Raw genomic sequence first — 18,884 nt, forward strand, 5'->3', positions numbered from 1 at the left:
CCACGCCAGGCCTCTAAGACTGATTTCTCTAGCTAGTCAGAAATGGAATAGATGTGTAGAAATAGAAATCAGGTGTGTACACAAATATAGGTTAATCTTTTAAAACTACGAAAGTCTGCATTTCCCAACCTCTATATCTTTAGTTCTTAAATTTAAATACAAATCATCAAAATCACGAATAATGAATTATACATAAAATATTCATTCTTGCATCATATGAACCCTCACCGCCAATAATCAAATCACATCTTTGAAAACTAAGAGACTTCTAGGGCCTCTAAACATAGTTACATATTGGAAGGCTATCAGAAAATGAATTACTGGTATTTGAATGGACACTGACAAAGATTACTGAAAACGTTTATTTTCCAGCACCCACAGACCCCAGCCCTAATGAAGGGCACAAAGGAAAAAGCCACACTACTGGGAACATGGAAATATTCTCAGACTCATGTACTGATTTTAAACTTCACTAAGATAGATGGAGTGATAGAAGACAAGCAAATTTTATTGGCTTGGCATGGAAGTTAGTTTAAGTCCAGCTTGGGTTAGTCCAAGTCCAGCTTGGGTGGGAAAGGAGCAAGGGACTTCCTTTTCAAATTGTGTGAAGCCCTCCTTTAGTTGATACACCATATGCAGATTGTATCATCTTTTATAAAATAGAAATCATCACTTTAAAGAAGCATTATATGACTTATTAATACATTTGACATGCATATAAAAGTTTTAGAGCATAAAGTCATATCTCACCTATATTTTAGGGCCTTGACTGGAATTTGCAAGAGACTTCCCCCTTCAAATGGAAGGTGCACAGTATCATCATCATCTTGAAGCATCCGTTCAGCTTCCTTTATAACACATGTGTGAAGAGGTTACTTTTCCCAGAATATTTTCCAAGAGAATTGGCTAATTTATAATATTTTAAAGACTTAGAAACCCAAACTGACATTATTTAAATATAACTGCCATTACTGAAAAATTTTATAATCATGAACACATACTTGTAACATAAAATAAAAACAACCACTTGTAAAACATGACTAATTTAACTTTCATTTCTTTATGTAAATCACTGTCACTTATACTATTTAAGATTTAACTACAATTTAACTACATAAATGTGATTATCAATTATTATGTAGGTTTATAATGAGAGATAACATTCTGTGAAACCTTATCACAATACAATATGAGTAGAATGTCATTTGGATAAGGCAGGGTTTCTCAACCTCAGCAATACTGACATTTAGGGTATAATATTTATCTTTTGTAGTAGAAGTCCTGTGTATATAGAGTATTTCACAGCACCTCAGAATTCTACCTATCAGATGCCAGTAGCAGCCCCTCCAGTATAACAATCAAAAATATCTCAGAAATTGAAATACTCTCGGCAATGTCTCAAATACTCTCAGACTAACAACTGAGAGTTGTTTAATTCCCTCCAGCCCACCCCAGTGATAATTACTAATAACCATCATGGTACTTCCTATACTCTTTTTAAAAGTACATCAATGAAAGTACTATCTTAAATCATTTAGCAAATGTTTATAGAACCCAGCAAAGCAGACCACTCAGGCTGGTTAAGATCAAGGCTCAAGCTCAGGTTGAGACCAACTTGGACAGTGGACACGGAAGAAAATTATGATGTTAATAATGGCGGTGATCGATAGGACAGTAGAGGAGACACTGAGAGAACATTCATATTTCTTTTCCTTACTAATAGAAATTTGACTATTTTGAGGTGTCAATTTGCCTAGATCCTAAAAACAAACAAACAAAAACAAAAACAAAAACCTCTAAACTGAATCTCCCAGCATTCCTTACAAACTCAGTAGGATCATGAGGTGCAAGCAGAACTTACTGGATGACATTCTGGAAAGACTCCTTAAACTTGACAATATGGTGAAGCTATTTTGCCTTCTATCCCTTCCTTTTTCCTGCTGTCTCTAATGCTAACATGACACCTGGAGTCTGACAGCCATTTTGATTCATGAAGTGAAGATGAGGATGGCAACCATATGCTGAGGTCAGGAGAAAAGTAACAAGGAGCCCCTGATAACTTTGTGGGGCTTAACACTGCATCACTTGCTTTCAAGAATTCTTTTACTTGAAACACAAGAATAACCTTGTGTTTAAAGGCCACTTTTACTTTTGTTTTTTGTTATATATGACGAACCTCATTCTAATTAATACAGAAAGTAATAAACAGGCAATTTGGCCCATATATTTTATAGGTAAATTATATTCTATTTGAAAAAATCATGAAAAACTCATACAGGCCAGGCACAGTGGCTCACGTCTATAATCCCAGCACTGTGGGGGACCAAGGCAGGCAGATCACCAGAGGTCAGGAGTTGAAGACCAGCCTGGCCAACATGGTGGAACCCTGTCTCTACTAAAAATACAAAAATAAGCCCAGTTTGGTGGCGGGTGCCTGTAATCCCAGCTAGCTTGGACCCGGGAGGTTGAGGTGGTTGCAGTGAGCCGAGATCATGCCACTGCACTCCAGCCTGGGCCACAGAGCAAGACTCCATCTCAGAAGAAAAAAACAAAAAACCCTCATACGTATTTACATATATAACTCTGAAGAAAACCAAAATCTTAATTTTAAAAATCTGGTGTCTTAATTCAAATTAATATTCTAATTAGTATCTAGTTAAAGAATTTTAATTTTTGTTGAAAAATAAACATAAAATCAATAAAATTTTAATCTCTATTTAAACAGGACCATACATTTAAAAATATGTGTCTTTCTTATCTTTGGTTTTCAAACAATACTCTGAATGGGAAAATGGAGCAAGGAACTACAATCAACAAAACCATCAATGCTATATAGTCAAGTCTCTACTTTTCCTTCTTATTAACCGATACTATCGAGTTGGTTATTAAAAATCAAATTCCAATTCAGAATAAAGTTATTTATGCTTAAATCTCAGCATACAAATCAACTAATGGTGGTACACAGTAAGTGCATATAAAGACTAAAACTTTATTATACTTTTTAAAAAAGATAATTACTTAAAAATCCTTTTTGTCATTATGTATGCCAATTATTAAAATGCTATTAAAATTAAATATATGCTAAAATTTATGTTAAATGTATTTAAAGTTTTCTCAGATAATATACTCTGATGTATAACTATTTTGTGTTACCTATATTTTAATATTGCTAAAACTCTAATTCTTCTGATTGCTGATTTAGTAAGCACATATGTAATTTTTGAAAAGTATTACTGTGTCAGAGCTATGGAGGTACAACACAGTGAAATGGTGAAGAGCCCACATTTGGAACAGTTACCTAACCACTCTCTGCCTGCTTCCTCATTTGTAAAATGGAGATAACAACAGTACCTACTACACTATAAAGTTCTTAGAAGGATGAAAGGAACTGATTCATGTAAAGTGATTATAATGGTGCCTGCAATATGGTGCAAAATATTAAATAAGGAAGTGGTGTAAGTTTAAAATTGTTATCTTTTTACCTCTTTCTCTTTTTTCTTTTTGTCATCTTCTTTCTTTTTCTTACTTTCTGGCATAAGATCATCAAGCCAACTAAGTTCTCTCTTCGTGAAACACAGGTCCATGAGTTTGCGCACAAACACTAATGCAAGAACCTTTAAAAAGTGGGGAAGGAAATATTAAGTAACACATAATACAAACTGTATCACTTAAAGAGGAAAAGCATATTTATTAAATCTTATAAAAAATGCTTCATATAGTTTAAAAATTATTCACACATCATTTTGTTTCAAAGGAATTGAGTCAATTATCTTTTTTTACTTTGTGCTAAAAAAAAAAACTATAAAGAGAGGAAAAAAGGAAATGGCATTCTTAACCTTCTCCTGAATAAATCCCTTGCACTACGCATAAAATTATGAAGCAGGTTAAACACTGAATATCAAAGCAAAAAACAATTAATTTTTAAGACATTACATATTATGTAAGTATATATAATTTTTAAAAATCTCTTCAACAATGCATTAGAGTACCTATTCTCAACATTAGGTTTTAACTTTTCAATCATATGGGAGAAATGAACTAATACTTTAATTTGCTTTAACTGCTGCTGAAGATGAGCATGTTTTTGAATGCTGACTGGCCAATAAGATTTCCACTTCTGTATCTGCTATTTCCTAAACTTGGACTGTTTTTTCTGTTGGTTTTTATGACTTTTGTTTATGCATTTATGAGTTCTGTGTAGTTTGAATAGAAATTTTTTATCTGCCTTACATGTTACAAATATTTTCTCCCAGTTCACAGTCTGATTTAACTGTTTTTTATACTTTCTGAACATATAAGAAACATTTAATTATCATGTGGTCAAATATAGCATATCTTCCTTTTACACTTGGGTTTTCCTATCTTCTTTGAAAAGTTAGTCCCAATCAATGGATTATACAATACTCTTTTACATTTTCCACTACAATTTATTTTACCATTTAAATACTGAATTCAATTTTGATTTCTGAACATGGTCTCAGATAAGGAGTACAACATTACTTAGCTTCCAGTATACATTTAAATCGTCCAATACTAAATTCTCCCATACAAAAGAAATACTACCTTTAATGAAATAACCTGCTTATGGTATTCAAGTGATAAAATTCCAATGTATTCAGATACATTTCTGGACGCATTTGTCTATTTTTCTGATTTGTCTATTCATATGCCAATTCTATATTATGGTGGCTACACTGACTTGTCAGCAATTTTTAAATATTTGGTTATTAAAACAGTACAGTATCAGCACACGAACAGTGAAGTAGATGGCAAAGCAAAGCCCTCTATGCTCAATCCTAGCCAGGAATCCTTCTTAGTTATAATTATCATTATCTTGTTATTCTCTAGTAGTTATGTCTTTCTTTCTAATGAATATGTAATTTACATACAGAAAAATTGAAAAATAGCATGTGTACAGTTTGACACTTTTGACAAATGTATATACTACTCATATAATGCACACCCGGACAAGATACAGAACATTTCTACCATCCATGTTTTTGAGTCAGGCATTTATTTTTTATTTATCCAGTTCCAAATTATTTATCCAGTTCACAATGACACCACCCCCCATCCCAACACATACATTCAGATAAAACTCCAGTAGAATCTGTACTTGGCACTATATTACATTTAAATGCGATTTTTCAGAAAACTGAAAGTTTTATAATATGAAATCTTTAAAACAAAGAACACGGTATTTGTTCAGGTCTTATTTGCTGTCCCTTAATACTGTTATTGATTGAATTTTGTTCCCCATTAAAGACAGTTAAGTCCTAACCTCCAGTACCTCAGAATATGAACTTATTTGGAAATAAGCTGTTGAAGAACACCATGTGACAACAAAGGCTCCAACTTCAGTTACCCAGCTGCAAGCCAAAGGAATGCCAAAGACAGCCAGCAAACCTCCAGAAGAGAGGAAGAGACAAGGCAGGATTCCCCGCTGGAGGCTTCAGAAAGAGCATGTCACTGCCCACCCCCACATACTGCCTCTGGTTTGTGGTACTTTGTTACAGCAGCCCTTGGAAGCTAATACAAATGCTATTATAAAGTCTTTTTCTTTAAAGGGGTCTTTCTTTTAAAATTTATTCTTAAGTACTTTATGGTTTTTGATCATTGAGAGAGACTGCCTACTAATTCATCAAGTTTTCTAACATCCAGCCACCCTCACACAATTCTTATTAATTCTATTAAGGGCTCAGTCTTTTTTGTTTTTAACTAAAATCACTTGGGTTAATAGGTATACAATGACATTTTCAACAAATATGTTAATAATTGCTTTGAAGCCAAAGTATCATTGTCTATCTACTTAAGATATATTACTCTTAGAAATTCTGCTAAATTTGTTTACTTGCTAATATTTTAGTTTAAGGTTTCTGCATTTATATTAGTAAGAAGGCAGCATAAATCTTTTGTGCAACTTAATTAGCCTTGGGTATTAATAACTTGTCAGTGTTTTTTGAGAAAAATTGCATAGGTTTCCATCTTTTCCTTTGGTCTAGAATAATTCAAGAGGGTACTGTAATGATCTGTTCTTTAAAATTAAGCTTTTAACCAATCTGACCCTGATACTTTAAGGACAGGTCTTTAACCACTTTTCCAGTTTCTTCTATGCAACTGGGCTATACACAAATTTTATACTTCCAGTGTCAATTTTGGAAATTTAGATATAGTATGAAAATAATCCATTTGTTCCAGGTCAGAGGTCAGCAAACCACAGCACCTGAGTTAAATTTCATCCACCATCTATTTTTGTATAGCCCATAACCTAAGAATGTTTTTTTACAGATAAACATTTGGAATTAATTTGATGGTAGAGAACAATAACCATGAATCCCAATTAAGTAAAATAATGTCAAATAAAAAATAATTCCATTCTTCTAATAGTCCTATATTTTTAAAATTATTTTTAAAATTTCATCAATAAGATTACGTAAGTACCCACATAATACTCTCGTGACCTACAAAGCCTAAAATGTTTACTATCTGGCCCTTTACAGAAAAAGTTTATTGACCTCTGCTCTAGATATTCAAATTTATTGATATTCATGCAAGTGTTATTTTCATCAAGTCCCTTGAATCATCTCCATATCTCTGGTTATCGCTCTTTTCTCCTCCTCAATCTTGTATATCCATTCTCTTATTTTCTTCTTTACATGTGCTTGGGAGTGGTTTATCCATTATTGATTTTTTTAAAAAAACAACTTAGTTGCATTGAAGTCTTCTTGAATAATAAAGGCAATGAAGTGCATACACCTTCCTCTCAGTGTAACTTTAGTTGTGCTCAAAGTTTTAGACAGACATTGTTATAATTTTCTCTCTTTCAATACCTCTAAGATGGTTTTTTAACTGTTTTCTATTCAGAAATTATTTAGAACAGTGTTTAATTTCCAAATATTTAAGATTATTTTAGTGGCTTTCCATTATTTATTTCTAATTTAACTGTTTTTAGAAAATACTACTTGAGTAATTTTTATAGCTTTTTAAATTCTGTAAGGTTTTCTCTGTGGCCATGTACAAAACCAATTTTTACATAGCATTTACAGAAGAATGTACATTCTCTATTTGTAAAATGCAATATTCTGTGATAATTTAATGAATTATATTGTCTTATTAAAGTCATCGGTAGCCTTCATTACTTTTTAACTTCCACATCTGTCAATTTCTGAAAAAGATATATCAAAATATTTTAATAATGAACCATGTTGTTTTGGTTCCTTTGCTTTTACATTTGAAAATGTATTTGCTCCATGAACGTCCTGAATTCTGAAGTTATTTAAAAATACAAAACCGAGTCCTATAGCCTAAGGACTAAAAAGCAAAACAAACAAAAATTTACAAAATAATAAAATTGAAGCTGGGAAACAACTGCTTTGTATCTAGTAACAGCTAATTCACATTTTCAAACACCTAAGGTACTTAAAACGCATTATTCCTTTTCTCAAAATCAATTATAAATATTAATAAAAAATTACTGTAAACATATTATTAATTAGTGACAAAATAAGTCTGAAGAAATCTTACCATCATGGGAAAAACCACTGCAGCTGCTGAAACTTTTATCACCCATAAAAGGACCAAACAAGTAAGCTGAATGACTGTGAAAATATGGACCTTCCAGAGCGGCACATAACGGAGGTATATCAAATCAGGCTGATGCTTAGCAGGCATTCCAAATAATTTTATACGGTCAAATAACTACATATAGAATAAAAAACAAACAAAGAAGTTTTCAATAAAATATTTCTGCTATTTAGGAGAAGAATCTATACTCAACTTTAGGATTTCGTGTATTAAATTGTAACTTCCTTGACATTTTCTGATAGTACAGGAGAATGTTACAGCAAGCATTCTCTGGATCCAAAGTGGGGTCGGGTGGGGGAGGGTGGCAGGTGGGAACCAAGCAACCACTTGCACTGCTGTAATTTATTTAATCAGAAAACTCAAGCCAAAATGTTTAATTCAGAGGATTAAAATATCTAGATAAACTTATCTGCCATAATTGAATGCACAAGTCATTTATCTCTTTGTTTTCTAATGTGCATGACAAAAGAATAGTCTGAGTGACTTCTAAGGTTCTTCACAAATTTAACCAGAAAATAACTTGAGATAACAATTACAATTCTTCACTAATTGAAAATAAAACTGAGCAAATGCCTTCATCTTTTTGAGCTTTAATTTCCTCATTAACACACTGTGAATAAGATCAGCCCTAATCATCTCACAAAACTCTTAAAAATCAGGTGAGATAACGAAATAATTTCTTGACCAGTGAAGAGTAGATCCTGGATGGTGTTGAAAAAATAAAGATGCTTTCCTGCCACTAGCCTATGAGTTGGAAACTTTAGATAACATCCTTTTCATGAGAAGAGGTGGTCATGTAGCGCTAACTGTGCTTTATGATCGTTTTTTTGTGTGTGTTTGTTTGTTTGTTTGTTTTTTGAGACAGGGTCTCACTCTGTCACCCAGGCTGGAATGCAGTGGCATGACTACAGCTCACAGCAGCCTCAAACTCCTGGGCTCAAGCAATCCTTCTACCTCAGCCTCCTGAGTAGCCAGCACTACAAGTACACACACCACAGCCGGCTAATTTTTAAAGGTTTTGTAGAGGCAGGATCTCACTGTGTTGTCCAGGCTGGTCTCAAACTCCTGGTCTCAGGTGACACTCCTGCCTCAGGCTTTCAGAGTGTTGGGATAACAGACGTGAGTAACGATAGCCAGCCTAAATGTATTATACTAAAATTACATTAGTACAAATCTTAAGAAGTTTTATTAGGTTGTTTCCCAGTAACTATTAAAACAAAACAAAATAATGAAACCACTGGCTTAGCTAATAATCTTCAATAAGTCCTTCTATTTCTGTTTCCTGATTTATATTAGGATTTCTTCCTTTCCTCTCTCCCAACTGGTTAATGTTTTGAGGATCACAAAATGATGTATATGCTAGGCTTCATAAGCTGTATTGTGTTACACAAATGGCGGGTCTTGCTATTTTTATAGGAAACTAGTATCTACCTTTTTAAGTACCAAAACTTTTTTTCAATACAATCCTTTTGATCTTCCCTCTCACTATTCTAGTCTTTATTGAGTTATAGGGCTTTTCATTGGCTTCAATTAAAAACAGGTAAGGACCATGTCAGCTCATGATCTCACTCTCTGGAGGAAAAAATGTACAGTAAGCAAACAATCACTTGGCAAATGTCTGAAGTCATCAGTTAGAAAACTAACCTCCCCTCAAAATGTCAGAGTTAAGAATAAATCACTACCATCATTAAAACAATCTTTGCATACTTAAAATTATCAAGTTTCTATAGAAAATCATTAAATACTTAAAACTTGCCTGGATTCCTTTTAATGAGGAAACTCCCATATAAAGGAAAACACCATACAGAACAGGCATTGGAATAAACTGTAAATAAAATGAACACAATTAGAACTCATGAGTAGTAAGTAAACAAAAACATAATCAGTGAGTAATTATAGGGCTAGAATTAAAAGATTTTTCAATCATGAGGATTAGACCGACCTAACATTTCCACACATAAGAAAATTGCTAATATACAATAACCTGCTTGAAAAATGACTCATCTTCTACATGCTGCTTCCTAAAAAGGGAGTATGTTCACTTAAGATCAGGAGTACTGCAGTCAGACTTAGTTTTAAGTCAAACTTAACTTTCTGTACCTCAGTTTCTATATCAGATTGCTGTGAAGATTCAATGACTTCAAATACATAAAACACTCAGAAAAGCTCTGATACATATTAAGCACACAAAAAGTGACAACCATTATCATTGCTATCACTACCTGCTGCACTGAATATTAAGCAGTAGCCTTTACTGAATATAGTAAGTAAAATCCACCTCCAAAATAAAATCCTTACTACTTTGGCAGTTATGATGATCCCAAACTGTCTACACAGTTCACACCTATTCATCCTGCAAGAAAGTCTGGCTATTAACAGAGCCCATCCATTTACTCAAAACCACAAAAAGCACTCTGACCTAAGGGAGAAGTGTACTATAAGGAACAACAAATTAAAAAACTACAGAGGAAAACCACATCTACTACATCTCTTCTCAACAACCTAGCGTGTCTTTCTAAGGACACTGGAAAAAAAGAAAACAGTTTATGAAGCAGACGTATTTTTAAAAATCTAAGCAATGCCTGTAATCTCAGCATTTCGGGAGGCTGAGGCGGGCAGATCACTTGCGGCCATAAGTTCGAGACCAACCTGGCTAACATAGTGAAACCATCATCTCTACCAAAAACACAAAAATTAGCTGGGCATGGTGGCACGTGCCTGTAGTCCCAGCTACTCGGGAGGCTGAGGCCAAGAATCATTTGAACCCAGGAGGCAGAGGTTGCAGTGAGCCAAGATCATGTCACTGCACTCCAGCCTGGGTGATGGAGTGAGACTCTGTCTCAAAAGAAAAAAGAAAAAAAAATGCTAGGAAAAAGAAATAAGAATGGGAAAAGCTCATGAAAATTAAATCTATAAATATCAAAATAACTAAAATTTTGTAGTAATAATTTTCATAAGACTGAAGACCAATATAATGATATGAAAAAAGGAGAAAATTTTCTTTAATAGCAAGGGGGAGGAGGGATAAGAATATTAGAACAAATCCAAAAGGTCTGAGATCTGTTTAGCTGGAGTTGAAGAAATTTGTAACAGAGACAATAGACGAAAAGGGAAGTAAACAGGGGAAGAAAATTCTCACAGCAGAAGGCACAGGTTTCTTGAGGAAACCAACAGAGACTAAGCAGGGTAAATGAAAAGCCCCTAACTGCCTCCCTAAGTATCTGAATGAGTTTTCACAAAAACAGAAGTTAAAAAAAATTTTTTTGGTTTATCTTAAAGAGGGAAAAGGTCTCCATAGAAGTACAAAAACCAAATAGATTTCAGATTTCTCATTAGAAAATTGGTCTCCAGAAAACAATGACTTTAAGATCCAAAAGAAAACTATTTTGAATATCTAACTATGGATCAAATGTTGAGGTAAATAGAGACATTTTGAAATATGCAAGAACTCTCAATAAGTTCACCACTAATGGTACCATGTGTAAAAAGAATTTATCAATACAAAAAATGAATACAAGAAAAAGGGGAACCTGCATATACAATTTTTTTACAGTAAGGGAAGGTAACAGATATTAGAAAGACTTATTTGGTCTTCAGGCTTGGGCTGGAGTAAAATAGAGTATATTTCTGCCTCCCTGCAGGCAACTCACACTGCTTAGTCCTCACAATCACACTGCTTAGTCCCCAGCAAATACCATCGTAATATCATTTATGTGTTCCCAGAGGGTTTAAATTTCTATAATCTAACTTACAGGAGATGCAAGGAAGCCTTAATTATCATCATAGCACAAAATGTAAATGTTAATAACAACTTTTACAATAATAAAAAAATTAAAAATAAAAGCCAACAAGAGGGATGTGATGGAAGACAGAATGAGGATGGAGTCATAGGTGAAAGACACAACTTTAGGTCAGCAGCTCTCAAACTCTGTGGTCTCAAGACTCCTTTATACTCTTAAAAATTACTGAGGTCATTTCCCCTCCCCCACAAATACTTTCATTTATGAGCGTTTTATACATATATTTGCCATATTATAATTTTTTTTGTTTTTTGAGACAGGATCTCACTTTGTCACCCAGGTTGGAGTGCAGTGGCCCAATCACGGCTCACTGCAGCCTTGACCTCCCAGGTTCAAGCGATCCTCCCACCTCAGCCTCCTGAGCAGCTAGGACCACAGGAGCACGCCACCATACCTGGCTAATTATTTTTATTTTTATAGAGACAGGGTCTCATTATGTTGCCCAGGCTGGTCTTGAACACCTGGCCTCAAGCAATCCTCCTGCCTTGGCCTCCCAAAATGCTGGGATTACAGGCGTAAGCCACTACACCTGGTATACATTATTTTAAAAATATATACAGCTTACCACTGAAATGCTTGCTATACTAAAAACCTAATGAAATTATTTCCCAAGTAAACTGTGGAAAACAAACCTAATTTTAGGTATTTTAAGTATATTTTAATATTTCGTGTTCACATAACTAAGTATAAATGTTATAATACGATTGTAAAACACGGCAATAAAGAAATTTTACCTTTAGGACTGAAGTCATGAACACAGAGAGGCCCATTAGAATAAAAATCATTAGCCCTGTAACCCGCTGTTCACGAATTCCCAAAAACTTGGGTTGTTCCCCTGGAGCAGAACATTCAGATTCAACTTTTAAGCTGTTGACATGACTTATTGACAACACTGTTGCAGCCACGAACCATGGAAGTCCCATGACAGAGCAAACTCCCAACATAACGCCAACCATGAGCAAATCAAGGTGATAGCCAGCTCCTTTCTGAAAAGTGAAATGAACATAAATATCTGTAAGTCTAAATGTTCCCTCAATTTAAAATTCTACATGAATTATAAAGAGGGAAGAAGCTAATTTTCATCTTACATCTTTTAATGTTCTAATCATTACAAAAACAGCTCAAACCCTTGAAGAATCACAATGCTTAAGGCAAAATTCTAAAATTACCTTCAATTTGTGTTCCTTTCTGTTTATAATTACAGCTGTGATTTGTTGATCCATAAAGATGAGAATGGTACAAAGCAAAGCAGGAATAGCAGCTATTAATAAGGTCCACCAAGGATTATCTCCCAGTGGGCTTATGATCCACCCTCTCTCTGGATGAGTAGGCTGTTAAAAAATTAAATATAATTTTCAAAAAGTCTCCTTGCTGTATTGCACTAAATTTCCATAACATAGACTTGATCTGTTCCAAGAAATACCAAGGAATGGGAAATAACTTAAATCTTGAACTACATGGTGAATTATTTTCAAAGATGGCCACAGTAATTCTTCCTATCCCTATAACTATACCTCCTGCCATTTGACTCAGTCAATCTTTCCACCTAGAGGTGGAGTCTGCCTCCTTCCCCCCTGAAACCAGGATGACCCTGTGACTTACTTTAACCCACAGAATAAGGCCAAAGTGACACTATGTGATTTCTAAGTCTTAACCTTAAAGAACCTTGCAGCTTCTTCTCTAACCTGCTTTGAACCCTGAGATTATTACGCTGTCGAGTAAGCCTTGATAAGCTTTCTTGAGGATAAGACTATCCTCAATATAGTCTATATGGTAGTGGGTGTCGGGGGCGGTTCCCCAGGCAACTATTCTAGCTGTTTCATCCATCTGAGCTGAGGCCTCAGACATATGAATGAAGGCATATTGCCCCCATTGATGACTGCACCCCACAGAGCAGACCACAAACCAGCTAAGCCTAGTCTCAACTGCCACAGAATTATAAACAAATAAAGGGCTGTTATTCAAAAGTTTGTTACGTAGAAATTGATAAGCAAACTGGAATGTCATTTCCACATGTTCCTGCATAATTCATATAAGGTGAAATCAATCTATCCACTAAACTCCTAAACTAAACTGCTTTAGTTTAGTCCTGCAGACTTAAGTGATTTTGACAGGGTCAGTACTAAATCAGAACTGGTCCACAATACATGGTATTTCCAAAGGAACTACTAACAAAAATCTGGCACTTTATGAGATACTAATACATTTTGACAGTACAATGTAAGATTTTATAGCAATTTTTTTTTAAAGATCAAGAGAGTTTAGTATGTTTGGGAGAATACTGCATATATGGAAACCTAAACATATGTTTTTATTACCTCAACTTGGTATTAAGCTTGTTTCTTCTTCATGAAAACATTTGTCAATATAAAAGGGAAATTTAATACTTTCAAAGTTCAGGTAATTCAATCTTTCCACACTAAGATATATTAAACTACCTCACACTGAATGTTGTGTATGAACAAAAATATTTTATTCTACTTATACAATGCCATTTACTCTTAAGAGTTCCTTGATTTGTTTCCTCAAGTATATTTTATGCCCCTTGAAATCAGCCTATTACCTGAAAGCCATATCAGTAAATAAATAACAAGGACATATTTAAGAATCAGAATAAGGAACTTAGGCCAGGATTACAGGAAATTACATCACGTTTTGAACCAATATTAATTCATAGTTTCATTTATTTATATATTCTCATAAAATAAACCTAAAGTTTAATATTTTCATATTTTTACGTTAAAAACCTAAGACTTTCTAAAAATTGTTGGCAGATCATTTTCCACCTGTGTACCCTACTTTAAAGACCATTGATTTTAAAAATAACATTTTGGTCTCAGTGCAATATTATAAAATTAGATTTTATAATATAAAATAAAATGATCTTCATTATATTCCTTATTTCGGATCCCCTTTAAACCAGCTGCTTCTGAAAGAAGTCATATAACTTGTTAAATTAAATATAACCAGTGACACTATTCACAATGTCTTTCCTTTTAGCATAAGCAAAGGAGGATGGAAGAAAACAAAAACAGAGCAGAAGGAAAATGAATATATTCAAATCTGCTAATGAAAGCAGAAAATTCAAATGGATGCTCAGATCAAATAGCATTTTTCTTATAGAACACACTTCGTTTTCTCCTTATGCTACTGGAAATTGTTACATGGAACTTTCCAACTACTGTCAGATATGCTACCCTTCTAGAAATTTAACTAGACCCTCTCTGCCACTCCTAGAAAATTGAATTTTAGGTTACTTTTTTTTTTTGAGATGGAGTTCCTCTCTTATTGCCCAGTCTGGAGTGCAATGGCATGGTCGCAGCTCACTGCAACCTCCGCCTCCTGGGTTCAAGCGATTCTCCTGCCTCAGCCTCCCGAGTAGCAGGATTACAGGCGCCCGCCACCACGCCTGGCTAATTTTTGTATTTTTAGTACACCATGTTGGCCAGGCTGGTCTTGAACTCCTGACCTCAAGTGATCCACCCGCCTCGGCCTCCCAAAGTGCTGGGATTACAGGCACAAGCCACTGCACCTGTCCTGGGTTACTTCTTTATAAAAGAATAAAGGCTGTTTCCTTCTCCCTGGAAGGTACAGCAAGAACTCCAGGTAGGAGAGCAAAGACTTTTTTTTTTTTTTTTAATGGCTCCCTACATCTTACCACAAATATTTTCATTCACTCTCTCTAATGGACCAGCGGTGATACTTTTAAGTTCACATGTCTCTTTTCTGTCCATATTGTCATTGTTTATATACATATGAAAAACACATATAAATTATTTCCTTTCAAAGCATCAGCCCTTCAAAGAGACTACATACTTTTAAAACAATAACTACTGAAAAAACAGTATCTTGCTTTAAAGTAGTGTGGTATTCCCAAGTAACAAATAGCCACTTGTTTTAATCCTTACCTCAAATTTTTCAGGAACATGAAGTTTAGGAGATGGAACTCCTACAAGGTAGTCAATTGTAACCATTATTACTATCGTGAGAAATACAGCAAAATCACTGATTGTCGATCGCACCTATGTTAAAGGGATTATGTTAATATAAACACAGAAATACTATGTGTTCTTTCTAAATAATTCACATCTTTTATTGATAAAATTGTCACTACAACGTACAAATGGAGCTTTTAACTAGTGACAATGTTAACAGTGAAACACATTTATATTTAATTCTTTCAAAAAATATAAGAAACACATTTCACACCTAACCTAGCAACTCTTATGGTACCATCATCTTCCTACTGTGAGCTCAGGCATGTAATATACATTTTTCACTATGAATAATTTCTTTCTTAACCAGTTGGCATGGAGTATTAACCTCAAAAAATATATTACTGTTTTGAAATAAACCAAGGAAATAAAAACCAAAAATATGAATATTACCAGAATTCCAAAATTATATCACAGTTACCTTGGTAGGAAAGTAACGCTTGGTCTTAAATTGCTTGAGGAATGAAGACAGAAAAAATGTTGTGAAAAACAAGATGACACACCAAAAGAGCACATCTGGAATATAAGGTCCATGATGACCACAAGCTGACCCCAAGAATACACCATGAAGTTTTTTACATTCCTGGAAAAAAGGAGAAAGAAAAAGCAGAATGGGGGATTCTTACGTATTCAATAAATTATTATGAGCTTCATTGACTAGTAAGATGCAACTGATTGTAAGAGGCACCATTACTTTGTATTCCTTATAAAGAAAAAACATTGTCCAGCCAACTATAACACACTAACAACTAATTGTAATACATATCCTGAGTTCAACATATTATAATTTGAAAAATACGTGCATCTCAAATCACTAAAATACAGTATTTTGCCAAGTCACTTCAAATACTCCTTTCTTTCAATTCCATATTCCCTATACTGAAAGCCTCGTAGTGAGTATTATTTGTGAAATGTTTCTTCTGCATTCTTGCTTGTCCACAATTTTACCGCTTTTCTTTTGTTTCTGAACAAGTGGTTTAAAACAAAAGCAGCAGATAGAAAATTAATACTACGCTCTTTTATGATGCTGGATAAGAGATGGCTACAGTACCTAAATTAAAATCAGTAATAAAAATTGTCTTTAGCTTTTCTGACTTGATTCAGTACCTTCAGACTAAAAGCACAGGGACCATAAGCAGTAAAATGACCGTTAAAATATTTCCATTAATAAAATCAGTAACATAATAATATAGCATAATAAAATGCAATTATAGAAACTACTGACTTCATTTTCCTTTAGGGAAAAAAAAAAAACAACTGAAAGGCAACCAGAGATTAATAGAAGCACATGCCACTAAAGTTCTCCTTTTTCTTACTTATAATCTAATGAAGCTCATTTTAACAAAACAAGTCAGTTGTACCCAAAGAAAAATAGTTAAATGTTCCATTATTTTCACATGCCATGTGCTGAGATTAGTAAACCTAATCCATTCCATGGATCATGAAAATAAAAGCTATACCATTACCAGAAAAACAAAAAAACCCACCCTGCATGGCCCTTTGGGATAACATGAAAACACTTTTATCTATATATCAAGACATCTGACCCATCATGAAATGAATTATTTGTAACAAATCACTTTCATTTGAACACCTCTATTAACTACACCTCTTCCTTAACAAAAATGACTTTTTAAATATAAAATAGTAAAGCATGAATCTATGTTTTTTATTTGTTTTTAGAGACAGGGTCTCATTCTGTCGCCCAGGCTGGTGAGCAGTGATGCTATCACAGCTCACTGTAATCTCCAACTCCTGGGCTCAAGTGATTCTCCCTCCTTAGCCTCCCAGTAAGTTAGCTACAGGCGCGAGTCACCATACCAGGGTAATTTTTTAATTTTTGTAGAGATGGTGCCTTGCTATGTTGCCCAGGCTGGTCTCTAACTCCTGGCCTCTAGCAATACTCCTGCCTTGTCCTCCCAGAGTGCTATGGTGTGAACCACCATGCTTGGCAATTTTTACTGCTTTAAATCAGCACTGCCCAATAGATATATTAGATGATGCAGATAATGTAACATTTCCATCACAGAAATAATGGAAATACAGGAGCCAGCAGTCACATGAATTGACTGAACACCTGAAATGTGGCTAGTTAACTGAAAAACTAAACTTTTAATTAATCTTAAGTTTAAATAGACACACGTGGCTAATGGCTACTGTATTGGACAATACAGTCTTAAATTATCAGTGGGATAAAATTTCAGATAATATCCTTCAAATTATATAGTTAGGAACTAACTATCACCTTTAGTGAGAAAGGAATGACCTACAGTTACTTATATGATATAAAAAGCACAACGGTAGCTCAAGGGATCTTAGTCTTAATTCTAACTACTGGCAAACTTTACATATTTATTTCTAACTCCCAGGCTTGGAAATGTCAAAAATAAATATTCTAGGATTAGGACAATATTCCCCCAACAGAACACAAACATCTGTAGTAGTATTCAGCACACAGTAGGTGTTCATTACATGTTTTTAATTCTTTTTCCTTTCTCTTCCCTTAATGTTCGACCCAGACTAGTCTTGATGAGTTAGACAAGGTTAACTTAGACATTTAGGACATTAACACAGCACTTCATGATCTAAATTAGCTGTCGATGGAGCAGATGAACAGATAAAAAGGCAGGACAAGGGGATATAAAATATTGTAAAGTACAGTATATGTAGCCACAGTCCCAGTAAACACTTCCTTTGAACGTATCAATCTAAGAAGAATTAGAAAACAGAAGTATATTCACATCTTTATACTGTTCATATCTTAGAAGTCAAATATAATCCACCTTTATCTCTCGTGCCAGTTTCATTCTTTTCAGCCTACACTTTCGAGCGCATGATACATAAAAAAGTAGCAACTGCTATCTGGTCAAAATAACACTACATTCTGAAAACATACTACCGATCCATCAATCAAGAGAAAATGGATGTCTGATTAGAAAAAGCTAAAAGAACCAGATCAATATCTATTACAAAACCCTTTATTTCAAAATATACTCACAGAAACAGTAAGATTTCTCCAGGAAATATTGTCTGCTGTTATATTATCTTTCTTCCATTGTGCTAGAGTTTCATTGCTGGGGTTTGGAGGTTCAGTACATACACATCTGAGAAATTAGAGTAGGATACATTTTTAAGGATCCTGAATTTCATGCTTACATTTTACTAAATCAATTACACAATGTGGTAGATTTTAACTTCTTTTTTTCCCACACTGAGAAGCATGGAGACTAGAAAGTGGAAAATACATCAGAAACAACAGAATGGAATAAAGTTTGGGTTATAGAAATAAAATAAAACCAATACAAATATCAAAATGTTTAGTTAATGAAGCTAGTTATGTCCTTGGTGAGGGCACTATTTTACTTAAAAATCTGAGATGATTCCACCATGTTTAGCAAGATTAGTCTCCACTAAAGCTTATCTACTCAACCTCCATAGCAGTTACTGCTGTCTCCCTCCACTCCCCCATAGCACATATAGATTCCCAATAAGTTATACTACCATT

The 18,884-nt window shown here is 34.2% G+C and overlaps 1 protein-coding gene across 21 annotated transcripts in view; it reads right to left on the bottom strand.

Moving 5' to 3' along the window:
• The window catches only part of SLC4A7 (solute carrier family 4 member 7), a 111,592-nt gene that overhangs the window by 9,703 nt on the left and 83,005 nt on the right, over window positions 1-18,884 (bottom strand). For all 21 annotated transcript variants that reach the window (XM_063806679.1, XM_054680461.2, XM_009445057.5 and 18 more), the window contains 9 exons: window positions 18,378-18,483; window positions 15,801-15,962; window positions 15,293-15,406; window positions 12,554-12,715; window positions 12,119-12,370; window positions 9,341-9,409; window positions 7,525-7,698; window positions 3,483-3,614; window positions 751-848 (listed from right to left, as the gene is read on the bottom strand). In XM_063806679.1, coding sequence (XP_063662749.1) covers window positions 751-848; window positions 3,483-3,614; window positions 7,525-7,698; window positions 9,341-9,409; window positions 12,119-12,370; window positions 12,554-12,715; window positions 15,293-15,406; window positions 15,801-15,962; window positions 18,378-18,483 — 1,269 coding nt within the window. The remainder of the gene's footprint in view (window positions 1-750; window positions 849-3,482; window positions 3,615-7,524; window positions 7,699-9,340; window positions 9,410-12,118; window positions 12,371-12,553; window positions 12,716-15,292; window positions 15,407-15,800; window positions 15,963-18,377; window positions 18,484-18,884) is intronic.

This window comes from Pan troglodytes, chromosome 2, assembly GCF_028858775.2.
Source record: "Pan troglodytes isolate AG18354 chromosome 2, NHGRI_mPanTro3-v2.0_pri, whole genome shotgun sequence".
NCBI classification, from domain to species: Eukaryota; Metazoa; Chordata; class Mammalia; order Primates; family Hominidae; genus Pan; species Pan troglodytes.